This window comes from Dipodomys ordii, unplaced genomic scaffold (genome assembly GCF_000151885.1).
Source record: "Dipodomys ordii isolate 6190 unplaced genomic scaffold, Dord_2.0 Scaffold133, whole genome shotgun sequence".
In the NCBI taxonomy this organism is placed as follows: domain Eukaryota; kingdom Metazoa; phylum Chordata; class Mammalia; order Rodentia; family Heteromyidae; genus Dipodomys; species Dipodomys ordii.
The window spans coordinates 903,936-928,627 of NW_012267349.1; the positions used below are offsets into that span (position 1 = coordinate 903,936).

At 41.5% G+C, this 24,692-nt stretch overlaps 2 protein-coding genes across 2 annotated transcripts in view; both read right to left on the reverse strand.

The window, feature by feature from the left end:
• Window positions 1-19,615, reverse strand: part of Lypd1 (LY6/PLAUR domain containing 1) — a 33,477-nt gene extending 13,862 nt beyond the window's left edge. Inside the window, exons 1-2 of the mRNA XM_013030811.1 lie at window positions 19,540-19,615; window positions 18,081-18,218 (exon numbers count right to left, since the gene is read on the reverse strand). Coding sequence (XP_012886265.1) covers window positions 18,081-18,218; window positions 19,540-19,591 — 190 coding nt within the window. The 5' untranslated portion in view covers window positions 19,592-19,615. The remainder of the gene's footprint in view (window positions 1-18,080; window positions 18,219-19,539) is intronic.
• Window positions 19,616-22,950: 3,335 nt separating this feature from the next.
• The window catches only part of Nckap5 (NCK-associated protein 5), an 824,710-nt gene continuing 822,968 nt past the window's right edge, over window positions 22,951-24,692 (reverse strand). The window contains exon 16 of the mRNA XM_013030807.1: window positions 22,951-23,404. Coding sequence (XP_012886261.1) covers window positions 23,126-23,404 — 279 coding nt within the window. The 3' untranslated portion in view covers window positions 22,951-23,125. The remainder of the gene's footprint in view (window positions 23,405-24,692) is intronic.

Sequence of the window (24,692 nt, forward strand, 5' to 3'; positions counted from 1 at the left end):
CTTTCTTCCTTTCTTTCTTTCTTTCTTTCTTTCTTTCTTTCTTTCTTTCTTTCTTTCTTTCTTTCTTTCTTTCTTTCTTTCTTTCTTTCTTTCTTTCTTCTTTCTGCCTGCCTGCCTGCCTGTCTTTCTTTTCAATCATGGGGCTTGAAGTCTGGACTTGAGCACTGTCCCTGTGCTCTTCAGCTCAAGGCTTGAGCTACCACTTGAGCTACAGCACCACTTCTGTTTTTCTGGTGATTAATTGGAGATAAGAATCTCACAGACTTTCTTTCTGCCCAGGCTGGCTTTGAACTGTGATCCTCAGATCTCAGCCTTCTGAGTAGCTAGATTACAGGTGTGGTGTGTGGCATTGGCACCTGGCTCTTTTTTTTTTAAGTACTGAAGTTTAAACTATGGGTCTTGGACTTGCTAGGCAGGTATTCTGTATCACTTGAGTCACATCCCTAGCCTTTATTTTATTTTATTTTTACTTTACTGCTATTGGTAGTATCAGATTGGGATTACCATTATCCTATATAAGATTCCAAAGTAACTGGGATTATAGGTATGTATACTGTTTATTTTTTTAATTTTTAATTTTTGTCATAAAAGTGATGTACAAAGGGGTTACAGCTATGTAAGTCAGGTGGAGGGTACATTTCCTCTTGGACAATGTCAGCCCTTCATTCTCTCCTAGTTTTTCCCTCCCATCCCCACCCACAAGTTATGTAGGTCATTCCCATCTTATCTTTTTGAGATAAGTTCTCACTATCTTTTCTCAAATGGTAATCCTCCTGTGTCTACCTCCTCAGCAGTTGGGATTATAGGCATGAACTACTACATCTCATCTTACAGTTTTATTGTTTCTTGAACTGTCAAAATGACCTCTTAGGCTGAAATTCTCATTCATGCTGGCAAGCCCAACAGGCAATGGTATTTGGTCATAAGATAATCAATGGATGTTTCAACAATGAACTGAAATTGTGGCTAGTGTTATCAGGGAAAACAACCTAGGGAATGTGACAATGTAAAGAAATACTGCACTGAGTGCCAGCACAGCAAGTTCTTTCAGAAACTTCTCCCATCAAGTTCTGGACATTTAGAACGTTTGGTCATCTCCTTTTGTATAGAAGAAAGATTCCAATTTCTTCATTTACAAAAAGAAGTTGAAGAACTGAAATAGGACATGTCATTTACTTCTGAAATCATTCCTTCCCCAGTGGAAAGTCGTGAACTCTGTTGGAGTCCAATGGATCTGAATAGATTTCTCCTTGGGTTCCTTTCTTGACAAAGGCACTTAGCTTCTCTAAGCCTCAGGTTTCCTTTTAAATAAAGCAAGAATACATACCTAACAGAGTAAACTGCTGAGCAGTAGGATGGCAGAGTAATGAAGCACCTGTAATTGTGGTAGCCAATAGCATGTGTCTAAGAAACATTTGTTTCCTTGTGCCTTTTTTTTTTTTTTTGGTCAGCCATGGGGCTTGAACTCTGGTCCTGGGTGCGGTCCAGCTCAAGGTGAGTGTGCTACCACTTGAGCCATAGTGCCACTTATGGTTTTCTGGTAGTTAATTGGAGATAAGAATCTCAGGGCCTTTCTGCCCAGGTTGGCTTTGAACCACGATCCTCCGATCTCAACTCCTGAGTAGCTAGAATTACAGGCATGAGGCACCAGCACCTGGCTATGCCTTTTTTTAACAGAATTTTTATTAATGCATATTAATTTTTTACAAAAGGAGGCTTGTTGTGATATTTCCAGCCATGTATATAATACTTTGTTTTATTTCTAGTATTAGAAAAATAGCTACTTACTGAGGAAAAGTCACAGCTGGGGAGCCTGGGGAAGAAAAAGTGTAGAGGATCCTGGTCTATCTTGAGCCTCAAAGTAAGGAGATGCTTAGAAAATAGGACCCTCAAGTGGCACATAAAAAGATCATAGGAGCCAACCACTAAAGAACAGAGCTGGAACAATTTGAACAACAAGATATACAACAAAGAATAAAGTGAATGTTCATAGTTCATATTAACATCAACAATCAAATTAGTAAATACTTGGAGGATAGAGTATAGCTCTTTCTGACAGAGGAATTAATAAATGCAGAAGAAATGAAGGAAGAGAAATCCAGAAGTAATACTGAAATGAGTGCAAAAAGAGGACAAAAAGAATGTTTTTGTAGTTTCATTATGTCATTGAAGTTATTAATTGCAAAGGGAAAAAATCAGTAACTTTAAAGTGGAGATATCCAACAGATTCCATGTGAATAAAGTGATCAAAGTTAGTATCACTAATAACAAGATGTAAAATATGTACCCTTTACTATGCTGCATGGAAACAGAGAAGTTCACATCTTTTCCTGTGTTCTTGTCAAAACAGCAAAACCTTGATATGATCATGACAGAGCATCAGACAAACCTAATCTGAAGACCAAGATGCAACAACCTGACCTGCTCTTCAAAAATGTCAAGATCATTTCCTAATAAATGGGGTGGTGTCATTCTTTCTGATGGAGGCATAGAATTCCATTGTGTATATATACCACATTTTCTTGATCCATTCATCTACTGAGGGGCATCTGTGTTGGTTCCATATCTTAGCTATGGTAAATAATGCTGTGATAAACATAGTTGTACTGGTAGCTTTAGTATGGTCTTGTTTGTGAGCATTTGGGTATACGCTCAGAAGTGGGATTGCTGGGTTATAGGGGAGCTCTATTTGGAGTCTTTTGAGGAACCTCCAAACTGCTTTCCAGAGTGGTTGAACAAATTTACATTCCCACCAACAATGCAGTAAGGTTCCCTTTTGGCCACATCCCCTCCAGCATCTCTTGTTATTCGTTTTCTTGATTATAGACATTATAACTGTGGTGAGATGGAATGTTTTTTTGATTTGCATTTCTTTTATGGCCAGAGAAGCTGGGCATTTGTTCATGTGTCTATTGGCCATTCTTATTTCTTCTTCAGAGAAGTCTCTCTTTTTGTTAGGAAATGGAAAGACTTGAAAAAATCATATTAAATAAAGTAAGCCAGACCCAAAGAAATATAGGTCCCATGGTTTCCCTCATTTGCAATAATTAGTATACATCTAGGATAATTTTATCAGATGGGCAGAAAAGCTCAAAAGCTATGTACATATGACCATATAAGACCATGCTAAGTGAAATGAACCCCAAGATATGAACACAAGAGGACTTTCTTTGTTGTTATATTTAATGTACTATGTGATTTTTTTTGTTTCCTTTGTATGTTCTTCCCCCTGTGGTCACTGCACTTGATTTTGGTAACCTGCATCTTGTATATACATTTATCTAATTTGGGGATGGGAAGGGAAACAACAAACTCTGAAACAAGGACCCAGGATGACCCATTGCAACAATGTACCCACAAGACAGTATATTAGAAATGAACTTTACAACTTTTGGGGCAGGTGGGGGAGGGAAGGGATTGTGGGAGAACAACAAAGGAGGGGGTAACAATGCTCCACAAGAAATATACTTATTATCTTACTCATGTAACTGTAACCCCTCTGTACAGCGTCTTTACAATAAAATAAAAAAATTTTAAAAAGTCGAGATCAGGACACAAAAGGGAAGAGTGAAGAAATATTCAAGATAAGAAGAAAGAAGCCTTGTTCCAGTGGCTCATGCCTATAACTCTAGCTCTCAAGAAGCTGAGATCTAGAGACACAAGATTCAAAGCTGGCTCAAGCAGAAAAGCTTTTGTTGAGTGTCAATCTCAAAACAAAGCAAATAGCCAGGCACCGGTGGCTTAGGCCTGTAATCCTAGCTACTCAGGAGGCTGAGATCTGAGGATCACGCTTCAAAGCTAGCCCAGACAGGAAAGTCCATAAGACTCTTATCTCCAATAAACCAATAGAAAACTGGAAGTGACACTGTGGCTCAAGTGGTAGAGCACTCACCTTGAGCTGAAGAGCACAGGGACAGTGCCCGAGCCCAGAGTCCCACGACAGAAAAAAAAAAAAAAGCAAATAAAACAGAAACAGAAACAAGCCAATCTAGACATATGGCTCAAGTGGTAGAACCCTGTATCCATGCAAGCCACAAGAGTGTATATCCTTAAATATCCATGCCACTTAACTACCTAAATCTTGCCTCAATGAGCTTGAGGGCTTCAGAAATGATATTTGCAGTGTGATTAGTTTGAGGGAAGATTACTGGGAATAATGTATCTCCCTCAGCTTATATTTTTCCTTGCACATGAAGGAGCTCAGTCAGTGCAACTGCTGCCCTCCCTCCTTCTTCCTTCCCTCTTCACCAGTGGAGGTCCAGTGATGAACGTATTGGTAGATTTGGGCAGAATATATCAGACACATGCTCCTCTGGGTATTTTGCCCTTCTTGGGAGTTCAGCACATATGACAAAGAGGACTTATCATTTGTTTGGGGCAAGAAACAGTCCTTATTTGGTCTTCTCTGTGACTGGGTAAGAAAATTAATTTGAAGATGCTAATTTAAAAGATCATTTGATTCCCAATCCAAAGCTATGTCCTTCATCTTAGACTTTTTCAGTAAATGAGTGATTTTTTTTTGCCTAATCTTCCTTATTCTTTGTTTTATTTCTGAAATGGTTCAGAATCTGAGTGGGAAAGAAAACTGATGAAGACTGAACACTCATAAAGACTCCAGTAAGTTACATTTGTTCTAGTTTGCATAGTGTCCTGAAATTAATTAATTTATAGTGGTGCAAAGGATGGACCCCCAAGGGAACCCATATGCTAGTGAAGGGCTCATCACTGAGCTACATCCTTGGCCCTAGGAATTAAGCCTATAGTCACGATTCTCTAGCAGTTTGCAAAGCAATAGTTAAACCAATCTTCTCCTCCAGCTAGCCCTTGTATGATAAATTCCATCCATAACAACCACGTCAGATGGTTTTGCTCAGCGTGGTGAGATTCTTCACTCATATTGGAGCTGAAAGAGGAAGACGCAAGTCAGAAGTGGGTCATCTAGAGAGCTGGGCTCTGTTTTCAGTTCCATCACAGCACATTTCCTATAAGCATGCTTTTAAAAGTGACTTTCCTGCTTTCTTTCTTTAACCTCTGCTTCAATAGTCAATTAAAATAAAGGCATACAAGCCTATGTCTGATTTTCAGGGCCGAGCAGGCAGAAGTAGGAGCGAGAAGCGGCTGCAACTCTGAGCGGAGGAGACAGGAACCCAAAATTCTTATATTATTTTGGAACTTTGCTTTAGGTTTGGAGAGCCCTGGCCCACCCTGTCTGGCTATGAGAGTATTCTACAGTCTGAGGGCTGGCAGCATGCTGATCTTTTGGAGTGTCTTTTCCCATCAAGTGTCCACTTTTAGATGAGGTCTCTGTGAGGTCTGTTAGGTGTACATCCTGCAGCTTATTGGCTTATAATGTACTTTCCTTTCTTTGTGGTCTCTTTGGGGCCAGTTAGAAGAAAGAGAAAACAATAATGCAGCTGTTTTGATACCGAATATTGACAAGTATCTTTTTGAAATAAAGTACCAGTCCCTCCCCACCCCCCCCAAAAGCCTACGTCCTCTCCTTTAATGACCCATCATACATTTATCTTTTTCTAATACTTTCCTTGCCTATGTTCTATCTGTTGATACAAGAATAGGAAATAGCTACACAGAGCCTTTAAACAGTCCATTATTTTTCATTCATAAACATTTTAAAGTCCAACTTCTATGGTAAACTGCTACTTGTACGGATGCCTGTCTGGGAGTGAGACTAATCTTTCTCTACTTGAAAAATAACCAGCAATTGCCACATCATAGTTATGATTACATCACAATAAATATTCCATGCAGGACTAGCATTAGCTTCTCAAAGAAAAATGCTTGGAAGCAGGTGATTGGAATGAACTATGTGTGTTTTCGCTGAGCTTTGAAAGAAATGGCAAGATAAAAGATCTTTTATCTATTCCCAAGTATTTGTTTCCTTTTTCTCTTTAAAGACTACTATGTGAGAAACTTCGATGTTCTCTGAATTCTAATGGGAGCAGCTCAGAAAGAGGAAGCTTACCAACATCCACGCCTCACTTCTGCTTGATGGACATTGGTTATCAGATAGAGAAAAGATCTGTCTTTTCTGGATAATTTTCTGTGCTGGCTCTTAAAACACTTTTCCTTTGCCATAGACAAGAACAATTGAAAGGCCAAAGAAACTCCATCCATTTGAGTTGCAGATGGCCAGGGCAACCAAACAAGAATGCTAACAGCCCATTTTAGAAAGGCCAAAGGCGGAAAAATGCCAAGCTGCACACTCCATATCCATACTGATGCTAGTCTACCCACCCATCTTTGCCAAGCAGGTGGGATGAGAAATTGAGAATACTACTAAAGAGCTGTAATGACCCCTAAGATAAAAATAAACATGCTTTTTAAAAAGCAACAGTCACAATGATTGCAAAAGAGACATAAAATAAGATACTCCGAACGCATTATTTTTCCTCGTAACAGGAACATGTTAAGTTCATTATACAGAAGACTTTGATTACCCTTCTCAAAAAGGTTTTTTTTTTTTGGCTGAGTTTAATTTTCAAGGCTGTTAACCACTGATGCCAACTTAATTATATCAAACAAACACCAACCCATAATATATGATGCCAATTGTTGGTTTTACTTTGGTATCACACTCAGTTTCTCTGCTTGTTTATAAGTTTGTGAGCCAGGAAAGTTCTGCTTTTTCGCCACTGGTGTCTCTATTCTACAGAAACTGAGAGAGTGAGTATTTGTTTTGATTTATTATTTCAGTATTAACAGTAACTTATGAAACTGTTTTCTTGCATGTTTCACCTTGATATCCTTCTGATTATTGTCCTAAATGTTAATAGTAGGGTCCAAGGATTCATAAGTCGCTTTGTACATCCAAAGTTATAGAAATGTGAGTAAACAGAGTATTCAATGGTATAATGGCTCCAGGTAGAATGAATCAAGAACTCCTATGCATTTAACAAACAGCAATCTTATATTTTTAACATCAACATGGCATTCTCCATGCAAAAATTACATTCATTGTAAAATTTAGTTGTATTCCTGCATTTCAGGTGTCAGTGATCTGATTTCTGACTTCTGTAATGTCATTCATATCTTGTGCTAAATGTCATGCTATCATTTGTGAGTACATATATTTTTCTTTTCTAAATATGACAGTGACTGGGATGAGGTGAAGGTCTTTTGACTATTCATTTTAGTGTTTAATACAGGGAAAATAATGTGTGATATTAAGAGGTTATCTCTGTCATTTCTCCAAGAAACCCTGGAGAAAATTTCCCCCCTGTGCTCATCTATTTCTCCAGGCAGATCAGGCAGATGTTGAAAGTTGAATACACAATTCTTATCTTTGTAGCTATTAGGGACCATTAGACATCAGTCTAATTGCTGAAACAAGCAAAGTTCTTTGAATCAAACCGAGGAGAGCTTTTGTTTTCTTAGTAAAAGACATCGGTGAAGACAAGAGCTTCCTAGCATTCTCCCTTTCCTTTAACTAGAATATAGAAATCAGCTTGAATCCAAGAAGTGGTAACTCTGAACAAAAAACACCATCATGCTTGGAAAGTAATTAAGGAAATGGAGAAAGTCTGGGTCTTTATTAGTGTTGCTGGGCTCCGGGAATGACCCCAAAACCACCTAGATGTGGGCCATCTTCTTAGGTAAATAATAAGTATAATATTTTCAGTTCCTGTTATAACCAATCTTCACCATTATCATCAGCCTCATTCGTTATCATCATCATTCCTTAGATATAGGAAGTCAGGCCTAGTATGGAGGCAAGAAGAGAAGGGGATTTAACAGGAGCAATGGCCAATTAATTATTATAGAGAGCAAAAGAGCACAGGGGGCACACCAAAACACTTCTTAAGGTCTAGGAGCTAGTCCAGCCAGAATTGCTTAGGGCTCCAGTATGAGAATGACACTCAGGCTTGTCAGTGTGATGTCAATGATAAGAGTGATATTCAGTAAAAAGAGCAAGAATTCAAGCAAACAATTAATTGGATACTTACCGTTTGGTAAAAGTACAAAACAGATGGTAGGATAAAAACAATTCCTTCCTTCCTTCCTTCCTTCCTTCCTTCCTTCCTTCCTTCCTTCTTTCCTTCCTTCCTTCCTTCCTTCCTTCTTTCCTTCTTTCCTTCCTCATTCCTCTGAGGTATAATTTTCCTTAATAAAATGATTTAGAAGTATATTTTCCAGCTGAAAGTGTGAATTGCATATGTCTTGTGGAACATACCTGAGAATTTCCAATTTGCATCTCTTATATGCGAGGTGTGAGAGACAGAAGTTTGGAGAAGGAAGTTTGACTAGATGGGAATTTTCTTTCTTCCCAAAGGAGTTCGTGACTAAAGGCAGCCATCAAATGTAGCAGAGCTCTGGGTGATAAGATTCATTAGTGGTATTTCAGTCTCCTAGCTGGCTTAAGTATCAAGTTAGCAAGGTGATGTGGAGCACATGTGCACCTGTATGTGGGCATGTGTACACATGCACATATTTGTGTGTGAGTATGTGTGTGTGTTTCCTAAAAACATTCCTATCCAAAACAAAGCTGAGTCAATCTTGAAAGCAAGCTGACAAACTAGAAAACCTGGCTTGGAGTGTGTGGGGGTTGAGTCTTCAAACGAAAATAGTGACAGGCATTAGCTATTTCTATCTAACTAAAAAGCAAACAACATATTAAACTTGTCTTTATTTAATTTTCCTTGTATGCTAAAGATGTGTTTCTATTATAATATTTTAAAATGTGGGTAAATTTATCCTTTTAGCTTGAAACCTTTTTTCTTTAATATTTCAAGCTATTTTTCAGATGCCTATATATCAGTCAGTGTGTGTGTACATGTGTGTGTGCACGTGTGTGTATGTGTAGTGAGAAAAATGAGGGGTAGGGAGAAAAAGGGAGAAAGGAAGAGAGGGAGAGAGGGAGAAAGAGGCTGGGAGGGGGGGGTACTAGAGAGAGCTGGTCAATTGCATTGTTTCAGTCATCCTTGTAGAGAAGTAAAAACCAAGAGTGGAATCTGGTGGTTGAAGTGATAGTTCAATTCCATGAGGAAAATATACCCTAAAACACTGAAGGAATTTAGGATTTGGTGCTAGGTGAACTACTGGCTGGAGAACACAGAACAAAGAATATCTTTCTATTAACACACACCTGTCACCTACATCAATTGCTAGAAATGCTTCCAATGAAACTTGGCGGGCGGGGCCCTAGCTGGCTTTTACACACACTTAGACTTTAAGGGGACTGGTTGGGTTTCTCCATCTTAACCTATTCTTTTGTGAAAGGGCTGTTTCAGCTTTGCTTTATCTTTCTTTCCTTTGCAACAGCTGGCGACAGACTGAATAGGAAGTTGTCTGGCCTTTCAGAGGAAGTTAGCTAATTCATCGGTCTCCTGGTAAGGCTCTAACCCACTGCTTTCCCTCTGAAAATAATGAAAAATACGGAAAGAATTCCTTGCTTGCTTGGTGCTTCTGAGATCTCATTGTACTCCCAATTTAGGTGTCTTCATTGAGTGGAAAAACCAGTCACACTGCCTGGTTTCTTGCTACTTCTGAACAGGTTTCCTTAAATTCTCAGAGACCCAAGTGGCTTGCTAGATTTTTCATAAGCAATAAAATAGTGCATAAAACCTATTGTCCCATGCCATTTAATACACCTTGCTTCTACTGATGCTGTTTGAAAAAGTCTCAATGGAGGCCCCGGTCAACTGCTTCCCACATTCCTATTCATCCCAGGTACAGCGCAACTGGACCATGTCAGGCTGGGGCTGTGTGCTCCATGCTACTCGCCTCTGGCTCTATCTCTAGTCATTCCACTGTGCTTGAGAACAAGTCCAAGAAATAGAAAAACATAAAAAGCTATTGTCCATGTCCAGTGAGAAATGAAATGCACTGGACCAAGTATCACAACTTCCTTAAAATAATACAACACTTTATCACTTTTGCATGTGGATCAGACTTGTGGTTTGCAAAGTCATAAACCCTTGGAAATCAATGGCTAGAGCCATCATTGCTTTATTCTATTTAATGCATCCTTTAAAAAAAGCAATTTATTACAAACTCTCAATGGCTCTACCTTATCTAAAGCACTTAATTCATTCCATCTCCTGCTTTGCTCTGTAGTGTTGGCAGCAAGCAAAAGATTGGAGGCAATTTATTAATAGGAAAAAAAACATGTCTTGCAGGGAAAGCCTATGGAAAGTTACTGAATCATAACAAAGTTATAGCCCAAAGTTTACGTCCTCTAAAAAGAATTAATGGCATGCATAAGACTTCTTTGGTTTATCCATAAGCCAATTCATCCCATCACAAGCTCCTAACTTATAAATTGTGGCATCTTCTATAGCACCCAGGGGAGGAAACACAGTATTTTTCACAAGTAAATCCTCAACTCTCCCAAATAGATTCAATGAAAACTACAAGACCAGGAAGAATTCAGCTTAGTCTTTAAGAAGGAAATAACCAAGTGAACAAATGCACAAGTGATACTATGTTAAAAATACAACTTGTGGGTAGGCATAGGAGGGAAACACTGGAAGAGAGCAAAGGACTCTTTATCTGACTAATGTAACTGTAACTCATCTGTACATCACCTTTATAATAAGAATAACATTTTTTTAAAAAAGAAGGAATTGACCAAAAGAAAAGTATACATCTCACATTTAAGAGATAAGTATCTCTGCTTACCTAAGAGCTATGATCTGATTAGGCTTGGGAGAAGGCTAGCCACGAGCAGGTAGCCAGTCAACATTCATTGGAGGATGAATAAATCATGCCAGTTTTTCTTCTGTTAAGCCAGAGTCCTCCAGGTTATCTTTCAACCTGCCCTACCCTCAGGTCTTCTCAAGGGAAGAAAGAGAAATGGATCAAGATGCTCATGCTCCAGAAAGAAATAGCCTGTGTGGACAATGGAAGCAGTGGGCCAGATAGATGAAGAATCTCCTGGCTTTAAAAGGGTCTGATTCTGGAGGGCTGCAGCCGATGGGTGAGACCACATGTGAGAAAGCGCACCTGCATTCACCTACAGGGGATTCACGCATCCATTATCATCCATTCATGTGCCCGAGGATTCTTGTGGTTAACCTTCACTAGTTCAAGATTGCTTCACTGGAAAACATACTATGTATTTAATAGATGGAGAGCCACAGTGCTCAGAGTTAAAGCAGAGGCTTGAAGAACATGAATCTTTTGGCCTCAGCTCACTAAAATGACTTCTTGGTACAGGGTTTTTTGTTTTTACTTCAACTCAGCAAATTGTGTAATTAGCTAGCAGAGTTCTAATGATTCATCACCATATTCCAGCCCATCTCATCCCACCCTCCTCTTTCATTTAGAGCTCTGCCAAACCAGAGATATCTCTTCAGATAGCAGCACTAGCAAGAGAAACTATACTTCTCAAAGTAGAAATGGCAGGAATGAACCATAGAAGCAGTAAGCAGAAGAAGCTCCTCACTAAAGGTCACATATTGTATGATTCCATTTGTATAAAATGCACAGAATAGGCAAATGCATATAAATGTAAAACTGATAAATGGTTTCTAGGGGCTAGTAAGAGGGAAAAGAGGGAGATAGTAGTAATAGATACCAAGTTTCTTTGGGGGATGATGAAATGTTCTCGAATTAGTACATTTTCTATAAGTATGCAATTCTGTTAATACTTAAAAAGTACAGAATCATATATACTTATAAAAGAGTAAATTAATCCTTGTGATAATTATATTACATATGAAATATATCTCAATAAAATGGCTCATTAAAATGCACAAAACTATGGAGTGTGGCACCTCAATGATTGAAATACAAAAACAAAAAACCTGAGCAAAGGAAAGGAGTTGAATTCTAGTCCCTTGCAGTGTGGTCCCTCTCTGTGTCTCACTGCCAAACCTCTCTGTGTCTAAGATTCATCATTATCAAGTAGAGAGATTATCTCAGTGTGAACCTTCCAGACTAATTATGAGAGCCCACTTATAAGACAGTGAAAGCTGAAATCAGGCATTCCCTTACTCTGAGCAACCAGAAAATAGCATGCAAGTCATTAGTAACTAAGCTATCTGGGCTATCCTTGGTTCAGGCCAGGACAGTGCCAAAACCAACTCCCATGAACATCATGTCAGGTTTCTCTTTTAAAGACTGATTTCTTTGCTACAGATATAATGACTGCACTTCTTATTCTCTTGCTGTATCCCATCAGAAAACCGGCAACCAACCACTTTCTACCTTTTCCAAGGGAAAAGCGTACAAAACCTAAAACAGAGTACTCTCACCCTAACTGGATTTTAATTCCCTTTCCATTCAATGAATGAAAACAAAGACTTGGATTTTGTGTCTTTTTCTTTTTCTTTTTAATTGTGAAAATACCATACAGAGGGATTGCAATTGCAATTACATGGGCAAGGTAATGAGTACATTTCTTATCAAGCATTTGTTGCCTCCTCCTTTGTTTCCCCTTTCCATCCCTTCCCATCTGGATTTTGTGTCTTTCTGTCCAGTGTGCTAAGAAACATTCTCTTAGTTTGGTCAAAAGACGCTAAGTCAGTCCATGAGAGAAAGAAAAGAAAGGATGAAGAAAAAGAGGAGGGGGGGCTGGGATGTAGCTCAGTGGCAAAGCGCTTGCCTAGCAAATGCAACGTCCTGGGTTCGATCCCCAGTACCAAAAAAGAAAAGACAAAAAAAAAAGAGGAGGGGATGACAGGATGAGAGGGAGAGATCAAGTGAAAGTACACACTACAGCTTCAGAATTTTGAGTTTCAGGGCTATCTAAGGGAAGCCGATTTCCTTTTCAAAGTTCAAAAGAAACGGTGTGTTTTGTTTTCATACTTCATTTCATTTCCACTTGGGAACAAAACCCAGCTTTGAAGCCTCTCTGTTTAAACTCATTAGGAAAACCATCAATGATGGGAGCTTTCAAGAAATCCTAGTGGGAGGAATTAGTATTAAGGGAGAGCCAGATCAATCTTCAAACGTTTCATCTATGGAGATGGGATATGGGAGGTCAACCTGGCTGCTTGTTCAGCTGGAAAGTTAACATAAACAAATGATTCACTTACTGGAGAGTCCAAGGGACCAAAGCCTATGATATTTCCCCTCGAATCCTTCCTCAGAAGCCAACTCTGCCTGCCACATTAAAGAGATGGATATACCTGGAGAACTAAGTGAGCAAGCTGATTGGCAAAATGTCATGCCCCCGAAGAGAAAAGTGTTCTTTCAGTGTCCTGCAAGGGCAAGAGGGAGAGACATCGACATATCCAGCACAGAATCTCTTTCTGTGTAATTCATAACTTTATTGAAGCTGACACAGAAACCTTTTTAGCGAGGCTGGTGTTAATATGTGTGGATATCTTTCTTGACATTGAAATCGTTTTGATTTAACATTATTTTTTTTAACCTGGGGAAGTTTCCTTTGCTAAATTTGATCTATAGTAATTTAAAATCTTTTTATTTTTCACTTGCTCTATAGAGCACATCCTAAAAATCATTCTGATTAATTGGTTTCTAGTAAGGAAGTCTTTACTAAGTGAGATAATGGAGAGGCCTGGGAGGAGGAGGAAAAAGACATGGGCAGATGAGGGACACGCATAGAGAAAGTCATTCTTAACAAAGTGCTCTTAACAAAGTCATTCTGGAAAATTTTATATTAAAATTGTCCCTATGTCTACAACATAGCATGGATCGGAAAACTTATGATCTGAACACCTTCAAAGGAGGACTTAATTTTTTCATTTTTATTACAAGAATTACATATGTGGGTATATGCAGATAAACACATATATCTACACACAGGTAAAACGGTAAAACTATATAAACACACACATATATATGCTATCATGTGTGTTCCAATGTATGTGCCACCTAATCTTCGATAAGGGAGCTAAAATAATAGAATGGAAGAAAGACAGGCTTTTCAGTAAACGGTGCTGGCAAAATTGGCTAAACACCTGTAGAAAACTAAAGCGATCCTTATATATCACCCTGCACACATCTTATATAAAAGAATGCTAGGAAAATGGTTTGGGATATAAATTTGATGAGCTATACTGGGTTTCACTCCTTCTAAGCCTACATCAAGGTTGAAATAGAACCTAGGTTTTTAAATACTAGTAAAATTAAGCACAACTAGATTTGAAAGAACATTGGCTATGATTACTTTTCTATTTCTATCTACTGAAAGTGGATAAGTGATTATTTAATGAACATTGCATCCTTTCTTGCCATTCGTTATTTAGCTCATGAGAAAACAAGCCATCAATGAATCCATCCAGAGCCCTGAGCTATCCTTGCTCAACTTAATGAGCAACTAACTAATCCAAAAGGAAGACAGCCATTACTTATCCAGCCATAATGTAGATGCACCATGGCATGTAAATCAGTAACTCTTGTATTGCAAAACAGACAAATAGATTAATGCATGTTGCAAAGGATGGGTGATGAGATCGATTAGGTTACTGATTCAGACCATGAACTTTCTCTCAATATACTGCATTTAACTTTTAAATAAGGTTTAAGAGAACCTGTAACATTTTGCTCACTGACAGAGCTATATTTTACTAAGGGCAGAAATTGGCTAGTCCATAAAAATTAAATTATGCCCCTTTCACTGTATCTAGTCAAGAGGAAAAACTCTAATTACAAGATTGCACTGTCAAACAAATGCAAATCCACATTCTTTATACCCTGGTTTAAAAATTCATACTAGAAGAGGGAGAAGCTTTTATTCTGAAATGAAAATCAATATTTGAAATATTTTGTGAAATGCAATGATAAACAAGAGCAAAAGAAATGTCCTTATCAAGGGTGCTGGCAAATAGACACTAGCCCATTAAGGGCAGAACTGGTGAGAGCAAGTCATTACTTACGCAAACATTTAAATATCAATTAGAAAGGACAATGGGAAAAGCTGAACCAAACCTTCTCTTCGTTCCCACAGCACATGCTTTATTATTCTAGCAATGTCCAAGGGGAAATAGAGCAATGGAAAACATTCTCAGCACCTAATAGGAATGACACTCTGGGGGATAGGTAAAGGTTAATTTCAAATGAACTTCCCTATTGAAAATTAAATTTACCTGCCTCAAAATTCATAAAAGCTGAGTCTGCAGCCTTAATCCCGAAAGGACTAACTGAAGGCCTGGGCATATTGCATCGCTGGTAGTTTAGGGAGAGAGAGCACCTTTCATTACTGCTTAATATCAGACCAGCTTAGTTCATTAAAATTTCTTAGCCCACTTAAAGCCTTTGTTTTTTCTATCTATGAAAAATGCCAATCTACATAGCACTCTAACTTTAAAAGTCCTACTAGTTGCTTTTCTTATTCTGTCAACATTCACTTTGTGACCTGTCCCCTGATCCAGTCAGGTGAACCTGATGGACATGTAAAATTGTTTCAGACCTTAGAACTTTGCCTGACTTACCTTTTCAGGTAAACTTGGTGATGCATTTTAGTCTGTGAGATGATGGCAGGTGGCACAGGTATTGGCTTGGAAAGCAGATTTCCAGTTTCTCTTAGAAATAGTTTGGATCCTCTTTTATTAAGAAAGCTTGGTCCAGATCAGCAATCTCAACTTGGAGCACCCCAGAGTTACTTGGGGAGTTTATAAAAGCCATGGCCGATATAACACAGACTTATGAAGTTAGTTTCTTCAGTGTGGGCCCAGGCATGTGGAATCAACCAAATTCCAGGAAGACGGTAAAATGTACCTTAAGAAGGATTCGGTGAGCCATTTCAGCTCCAAAGCACTAAGATTCTGACTTTGATTCAATTCCAACTTTGATTCTAATGGTATCATTTAACAGGCATTACTTTCTTCAGAAAGGCAGAGTTGGCTTATGCCATGGACTTAAATACTGACTGGTTGTGGCATGAGGAAAATTCTACCAGATTTCATGAGACACTACAGATAACTTGATGAAGGAAGAGCTAGATGCACAGCGCACATGACAAAAGTTAGCCATTAGTATTGCAATGATTATGCCACATTGTGGTCATAATCAGTTTCAGATTTGCTTTCTGTTCCTATCATCCAAAGTAAACAGACTAGTCTGTAGCAATTACATAAACATGAAAGGGCATTGGAAGTATCAGAGCTTAGACATGGCTCTCAAGTACAGAAATAAATTTGGTTGGCTGGTTTCTACTGGATTTAGGTTTAGAATATTTTGCATATGGCTAGACCTGTGCTCTTGCTCATAACTGATTTTTCATTTGTGTTCATCCATTGCTCCTGTTTTTAATTCTTCAAGTTTAAGACTGGATTATGCTTTAGTCTTACCATTTTTTGCCTGTGGTGGGAGAAACATGGTTTTGGAGACAAAGCACCCAACTTAACTACATTAATAGGAAGCAACCAACCTCAGGCCAGGTACCTAGGAATTCTCTGTGATGAAGTTGTCTGTGGTAAATGGGAATTATAATGTCTGCTTTGCCTTTATATATTGGTTTTATAATATGATTTTCAGTAGAGAATTAATCAAAATGTAAAATAGCACTTTGAAAATCGAGTATACAGTATTCATCAAAGGCAAGTACAAAGGGGAAAAGACATGTCTCTCAGAGAGAGTACCCCTTTGGACTCGAATTCAGCTCATATCTTTTCCTCAACCACATCTTAGGTTATAAAACATGATAACTGGGTAAGCTGTGGCCTTCAGTATTCTAGCTCTAAACTATTGTGGAGAAAGAACTGCAAATACTCAAAAGGTCAGGAAAAGCCCAGGAAAAGTGCAGGAGTGAAATACAACTACAAAAGAAACCACTTGTCAAAACTGTCTATATCACTCTGAGCTAAAGCCTCATCATCAAGCTTAGTTTTGTTCTGCTTTTTTAAAATGAGATTGAATCTCATATACCAAAATAATGCTTGCTACTTTTCTTGGGACAAGTTATTCTTCAAAGCAATTACATCTCATATTTCCTAGGAGAGCAATTTGGTAGAAAAAATCCATACCCTGGACAATAATCACCTATGAAGAACAGCTTATAAAACCATATGCACACCACTTCATAACACAGAGATGAATGCTATGAGAGAAGTCCCCATCTCTCTAGCTAATAAGTTTCTCCAGTAACCCTGTGGTTAGCAACATCCTCAGGCCTTTCTCTAGGGCAAAGTACTTTCCAAAGGTGCTGCCTTTAAAACTAGCTTTGCATGGCTTGCCAGTGGTTTAAAGGAATCATGTAACAGTTCTAATCACTTCACTCTGGGGCTCTGGGAGCAGTTAGTTCCCTAACTAGAGTAGTATGGATTCGGCTCATTCAGTATCATTTATTACGTGATGCTATTTCCCATCTTTTCAACAGTCTTTCCATGGCGATGACCCTATGATTTGACCTTGAAATTAAAGCAACACCTTCCTTTATGTTCCCTCAAAGTTCCATGATGTTTTGGGGGACTTTGAGTTTTACTAAGATTATTGGGAAAGATGGCACTGGGGAATCCAAAAAAGACTTTAAATTAGAGTGAGAATTCTCTCCCCTCCACCCCATGTCCCCTGCATAATGCTCAGTGTCTGTGAGCCAGCCAGCAGCTGAGCCTGTAGGGCTGAGAACAACATTCCTTTGAAAGATCTTGGCAATTTGTGCCTGGAATTTGATGCATTAGTTCTAAAATTAAATAAAGATCCTATAGTGTTCTTCAAAGAAATATGGTGTGGCTCGATGACAAAACACATTTTTCAAACTCTGACCTCTGGGAACTTCAACTAGCTCCATATTTCAGGCTGACATCCCTCACAGCTACTGTCTAGTTGCCCAAGCCAGGGCTGGTTATTCATATATTTTTCCACCCACTGATCAGCTTTTAGCACAGGGAGGAGAAGGGAGTAAATATAAAGAGGAGAGGCACTGATTTAAATGTACTTTCCCTCCCAAATCCCTTGGGGTAGAAACCCTGGTAATTAACTCTAATGAGATTAAGGTAACTCCGAACTCTTCATTTTCCTAGCATTGTAAATCTGTGATAACCAATGTGTGTGTGTGTGTGTGTGTGTGTGTGTGCGCGCACGCGAGCGCGCGCAATGACACACACACACATTAAATCAGTCACCCCCTTTTCTGTAATTTAATGGTCCTTCACTCTCACGCTCGCTGCCTAGGCTAGCTGAAGGGAGGACTGGAAGAGGTGCCAGGCTCTTACCCGCGCTTTGCTCCATAACTTCTTTCTGACACATGTCTTGAACGTTCACCGTACAATTCACGATGAACTCAGGGGAGGAGCAGTCGTTGTTCAGCTGGAATTCTTCACACTGGTAGCACTGGATTTGCAACGCAAAGCCTGCAAGGACAGATGGGGTCCGGGTGGTCAGATCCCGCCCGCAGAGCAAGCCCACTCCTGCTCCGGGAAAGCCTGGGCTCAGGGCCTCGGGGATGTGTCAGCTCTGCCCTTCGAGGTCTCCCGTAGAGCTGGATGTGGCTGAAGCCGGAAGAGGGCGGCGCGGGCACCCCGGGTCCTACAGAGGATTGAGAGGAACGTTGCCCCACGACTCCCTAAATCCTTGCTCCAGACTCGGAGTGCCCCGGCACCACCACGGGCGGTCATTCCCAAGAAGTTGAAAGGAGGACAGAGAGGTTCAGACCCGAGAACCAAGTCGTTCCGGAAGCCCGCGTCAGCTCCGGTCTATGCCAAAGGATTTGCTTAATTGCTAATTGGTTACAAATTACTTAATTACTATTTTGGCACCATTCATGATTACATTTGCCGACGCCTTTTGGGTTTTACTTAATTTCTGCAGCCAGCGTTCCGGCGCTGTTTCCTGAGCGACCACGGGGGAACGCGGGAGGAGGCTCGGGTCGCCAAGCGCCCCTGCGCCCCAAGACTTCGGGGTTCGCCGACCCTTCTAACGGCGTCGGAGGGGACGGCCGCCGCGGGTCGGAGGGGACGTGAAGATCTCGGCTTGTGAGCCACACCGCAGCCCCCCGGGTCCCCGGGGCTTTTGTTTGGGTGGGGGGGACAATCGTTGGCAAGGGTTCGCGGTCCGAGTCCCAGCTCTGCAGAGCTCAGTCCGCAAAGAGTCAGAGAGGGAGTCAGACACCGGCATCCTCGGAGGCACTATCTAGACCTGGCTGTTGTCCCCGGCGTGTCCCCTGCGTGGCTCACGCGGATCGCAGCAGGGACACAGCCCCGGCGCAGCCCGGCACCAGCCAGCTCCGCGAGCGCGTCGCTCACCTGTCGGCGGCGCCACTCCCACGGGTTGCAAGACACTTGACAACTTGGCTGCGGTTCGGGGAGAGGTCACCCCTTCGTATCTTCCCCCAGACCCTCTCCATGACCTACACCTTCCCTCTCCCCCAGCCAACCCCTGTCCGCGATTTCTCCCAACTGTACCCTGGGCAGCCAGCGCTGGGAGTCCCGCGAATCCAACAGTCCCCAAGTCCAGCAGCGAGGGACTTGGAGACTTTCCCAGTTTTGCGCGCCTCGGGCCACCACTCGCCCCGCCGCTCAACTCCCGCGGGGCAGCCCCAAGCCGCGCCCGCCCGGAGGTGGGCGCCCTGGGGGTGGGATGGGGTGAGGGCGGGGGGAGGAGAGGGGCCGGTGGGTGGCGGATCGCTGGGCTGGGAGCGCTCGGCGGGGCTGCCGGCCTCGGTGGTCTCCTTACCTGGAAGCAAGCACAATCCGCAAAAAGTTGCCGCGATGCCGAGGACCCACATCCTCCCGGAGCCGCGGTGCCGGGAGCGGGCGGGCGGGAGCATCAGAGGCGGCGGCCTGCCGCGGAGGACGCCCGCGCCGCGGTCACCGTGGCCGCTGGTACTGCCGGGGCCCGCGCTGCTGCCGCCCGAGCGACGGCCGCCACCGAGGGGAGCCGCAGGTGTCGCCCGCGGCGCCCGCATCGCCCGCGCCGGGGCTCTCCGCGCCGGGGTCCCCACGGCTCTGGCTGGCGCTCCCGGGCCGAGCTTGGCACCTCCGGAGTTGGTGGCTTAGACTGAAGAACTACTGGCGCTCCGAAGCACCCCCCTCCAAAAAAAGTCTCTCCTCTGCTCCCCCCCTTCTCCCCCCACTCCAGGCACCACGTGACGGCTGTCGAGTTGGGTGGGGGTGGCGGGCAGGGGAGGCTGGGACTGTCTCTCTGTGTCCCCACCTCCTTCCTGCCGCCCTTATCTCCCGCCTCTGCACGTTCTAGGGAAGGGGGCGCCGAGGGCAGCGCGGGGAGGCGGGTGTAGTTTTCAGGGGCTGAGAGATGTGAAGTGGGGGAAGACGGGTGCGGAGGGCGCAGCAGGTGCCGCGGGGACCAGCCCCGCACGGATTCGGGGCCTCGGTGCGCACGGGCGAGCTCCCTCTGGGTCCCAGGCTCTCTCCAGTACCCCAGAGACCAGGTCCAGGTCGCCCCCCCCCCCCGCGCTCTCCCCGGCCGGATCGACCGCTTCTGGGGAGTCGATCTGGAGGGATGGAGTGTTGGGGGAAATGCCCCCACCCCCGGCTCCCTGGGGTGTCTAGCGCAGTTGTGCCGCTTCTACTTCTTGGGAGAGGCTCACCACCGGTGGTTACTGGTTAGGGCTGGATGGGTGAAAGTGCGGTGGGGATCCTGCCCTGACGGACGCGCTGGCCCTGGCTGTCTGTCTTTTTGTCGCCAGCCCGCGCGCGCATGGCTGGCGGGTACGTGGCACCGACACTGCCCGCTGCCGGGGTGGCCCGGCCCAGCGGAAAGCCACCAGGAATACCACCCTGATAAGCTCCGGCTGGAAATCAAATCCGACAGCAAACAAGAGGGTTTCTCTCCTTCTTCCTCCAACCAGAGACTCCATTCGGCTCCCCATAGCCATAAGTTATGAATACCCACTCCATAAGGTGCCACTATCCTTGCCCGGCTGCCCCTTGGCTGCATCCGCCTCCTCCATCCCATTCTACCCTTATTTTTCTTCTTTCAGTCCATTACAGATGACCCACCTTGTGTATTCGCCGGTGTGATTTGCGCCTTCCTGGCGGAGCACTGCAGCAGGTGGTGCGGAGCAGGCTTGCCTGGCCGGAGCTGGAAGGTACCCCCGCCCCCAGTCCCCGCCCGTTCCCACCCCTTTATTTCAAGTCTCGAGGGAGCACACATTTCAGTAGAAATAGCCTCATAAGTAAGCTCTAACCCCTCTTCTCCAGCCTCCTCGCGGGGGAAGCTCTCAAGCTGGGGCGCAGTTCATTTATTTTCCCATCCTGCCAGCTGAGCAGGTCTGGAAATGAGCGTCAGTGACTTTCTTGTAATTCCTCTGCAGACGAATCGTTTCCTCTCAGCCTAGGGCTCCTTCTCCCTTCTGCCTTTTGTCCCCCTCCCCCACCTTTTCCTTTCTTTTCTAGTTGGTTAACCCCTTGGGGAGACTGAAATGCTTTGACCATTTCTCCCTTGTCTGTAGACTCTGCTTTTACCATTGGCTGAATTGCTACTTTGGGAGCAAAAGGGCCAGTTTATGCCTTCGGAAATCCCTCCTTGGAGTACATATGAGTCACAGTTGAAATAACCTAGTGAGCAAAAAGTCCTCAAAGAAGTCCTTTTCAGTTTTCATAGAGAGCAGTTGTGATAGGACTTTTATTCAGGAAAAAAGAAAAAGGATTTTTAAAAGTCTGAAAGACAAGGACACTTTACATAATTTTCATTTAAGATAACAAAATTCAAACGTAACACATTGCACAAATGAACGAAATAACACTGATTATACAATACTCTTTAAAGGGACAATTGTGTGCTAAACTAACCATATACATCCTAAAAATAGTTCTATTATGACTAGTTTACAGCTTCTGTACAAAAGCAATTATAAATAGTTCACATCTAGAAAAAATACACATAGCCTTTAAAATAGAATTTATCCTTACATATAAACAGTCTTTGTAGAAAAAAGGATATTAAAAAGTAAGAAATTATTATAGCACCAACCATTTTATTTTTTTAAAAAGTGGACAGAGCAAATAGGAATCCGCTTTCATTTCTAGAGTACCCAGATTTTAATAAAAAGATAAAAATCAACAAATAGTATTCAGAATCACAGACAAACCCTAAGGAGAGGAGGATGAAGGAAATGTTTGAGAGGGGAACTTGCTATTGGAACCAGGATTGAGTTGGGTCTGGATTCACTATAACTTCTAATCAGCATCCATACTTCAGCTTGATTTTTTTCTAGAAAAGTAGAATTACATTTATTGCTATCTATTGAATCTCTAGCAAATTTTTGAATTAAATTTTCTATCAAAAGGAGACTAAGGTGGAGATCATGGCAATCTCTCATTGTTTTCTTTTTTCTTATTTTTTCCTTTTTCTTATTTTTAAATTTAGAGTGCACTCACAAATCATCTGAGGACTGGGATAGTGAACTTCACAAATCTCAGGTGAAACTTTTAAAAATATATTATCAATTTCTAGGTCTTAGTACATTATTTCAAGAGCATGGCACTGATTCCATTTATTGCTATCATTTGCCCCTACAAATATAATTTCTCTTCAAAAAATTTACAACTTCTGTACAAGTATTCAAAAAGTGCAAAAATTAAGAATTCTGTATCATGTTTACTTTTTATCCCCTTGAAATACAACAAATGGAGTCAATCCTTTTGGAGTAGTTTTTAGCAGTATCATGATTTGAACTCAGAGCCTCCTGCTTGCTAGGCTGGTGCTTTATCCCTGGAGCCATGCCTCCAGCCATTTATGTATGTATGTATGTATGTATGTATGTATGTATGTATTTATTTTGTCAGTCATGGGACTTGAACTCTGGGCCTGAGTGCTGTCCCTCAGCTCTTCAGCTCAAGGCTAGCGCTCTATCACTTGAGCTACAGCGCCACTTCAGGTTTTCTGGTGGTTTATTGGAGATAAGAGTTTCATGGACTTTCCTATCCAGGCTGGCTTTGAACCATGATCCTCAGATCTCAGCCTCCTGAGTAGCTAGGATTACAGTTGTGAGCCACCGGCACCCAGCTTTTTTTTTTTTATATTTTTGCTATTATTTTTAGATATGGAAACTAGCAAATCTTTTCTGTTTGCGTTGGCCTCCAACTGAGACTCCTGAGTAGCTAGGATTACAGGCATGAGACAGCAACCCAGCTGGAGTTAGTTTTTATTGCCCTGTCAAAGGAATAAGCGGTAGTACATTACCTACTGTGAACTTGACTGGCATTTGTACATTAATGTTTATCCTTTCTACATCCTTATCATTGCTTTATTTTTTTTAAGTGTACTCTTCCCAGGTCTCACTAAGCAGCAAAGTTCTTTACACATCATTTGAACCTTGACTTGCACAAGAAGAGAAGCTATCATATAAAGAATCACTCAAGGATTCCAAATTATCGACTCCAGGCCTATCTGAGCTACTCAGAGATGCTTCTTCATTTTTTTCTTTTTCTTCTTTTTCTCCTTCAGCCTTGTTCAGAGAGTTCTCTTTTTCTAATAGAATCACAGTAGTGCTGTTGAATTTATTGAATGACTCCAGGGAAATTTTAGATAATCTATCTTCAGGATCTTCTTTTGTTTCTTCAACTGTTTTCAATTTCTGTAATAAAAGAGAAAAATATTAGAAACATATTTCTTTAGAAAATCAAGTTACCCTATCTGATATTTGATTATTGTCTGATCGGTACAGTTTAAAGGGATAGAGGGAACTTACAAATGCTTAACAATCTTCTAGTATAATTAAAGGTAATAATAAAGCTAATTTTAGGGATAAATCAAGGCTATAATCATTTTACTGAGATACAGAAATCCCAATTTGCAAATCAGTTAAATGCCATTTACTTTCATTTAAAATGGATCCATTTAAAATTTTTTCAGGTAATGTTCATTTTTTTCTTAATCAAACTTTCCAGCTCCTCTGCTTTCTTCCTAACTATTAGTTGCCCTTTTTCTAAAAGGGGATAGTGATTGAGTTTCAACCAGAAGTTATAGAAATCCCCGCTTCCCTGGGCATAAATTTTCTTATACTGGTATAAAATGTATGTGGCAAATTTGTCAGAACCATTATTATGTTTGCATTTTGTTGCTTCATAGGAATTAAGGCATTTGAAAGAGGCCTTCAGGCCTACAGAAGATCCAAGGGTGTAAAAATCATAGTCACAGGTCTGCAGTTCAGGAACCCCTCTTTTCTAACTCTTCCAGGAGGTCCTAGCAATACCAGATGAATTATAAGATGTTAGTAGCACTCTCTAGGACTTTATGAGATCTATCAGTCATAATCACATCCACAGGCAAGTAAGCAATGTGAACATGAATAGACTCAGTTGCTCCACTGGCTGCTGAGGTGGGTTGGGGTGAAGACAAAGGAACTCAGATGCAAGTAATGATGAAAAGCATGGAGGGGTTAAGGCCTTTACAAACATCTCTCATCTTTTCTTTTTCAAGAAAAAGTTCCCTCAAACACAAGGAAGAAGCAAGAATAGGGTCTTACAGTTGATAATAATAGCTACATTTCTTAAGCCTCCACTAGATAAAAGACATTTAACAGATTTTTCCCTGTCAGCCTTTTCATGCCTCTTTAAGTTAAAACATCTTGTTTCATGTTCTTTTTTTAGCCCATGTGTTATCTAGTTTTAAGTTTTATCTTATGTTAATTGGCACATAATAATTCCACATCTGTACACGGTACAATGTATGTTCCCATCCAGGTAGATAATGGACAATGATCTATTGCAACAGAGTATTTAGCCTATCTGTTGTGTCAAACACCCATCGTTTCTTTGTGCTGAAAATATTCACAATCCTTTGTTCTGGTTATTTTGAAATATATAATATCACGAATTACACCCACTACAGTGCACAAAAGAATACCATACTGTCAGTACATA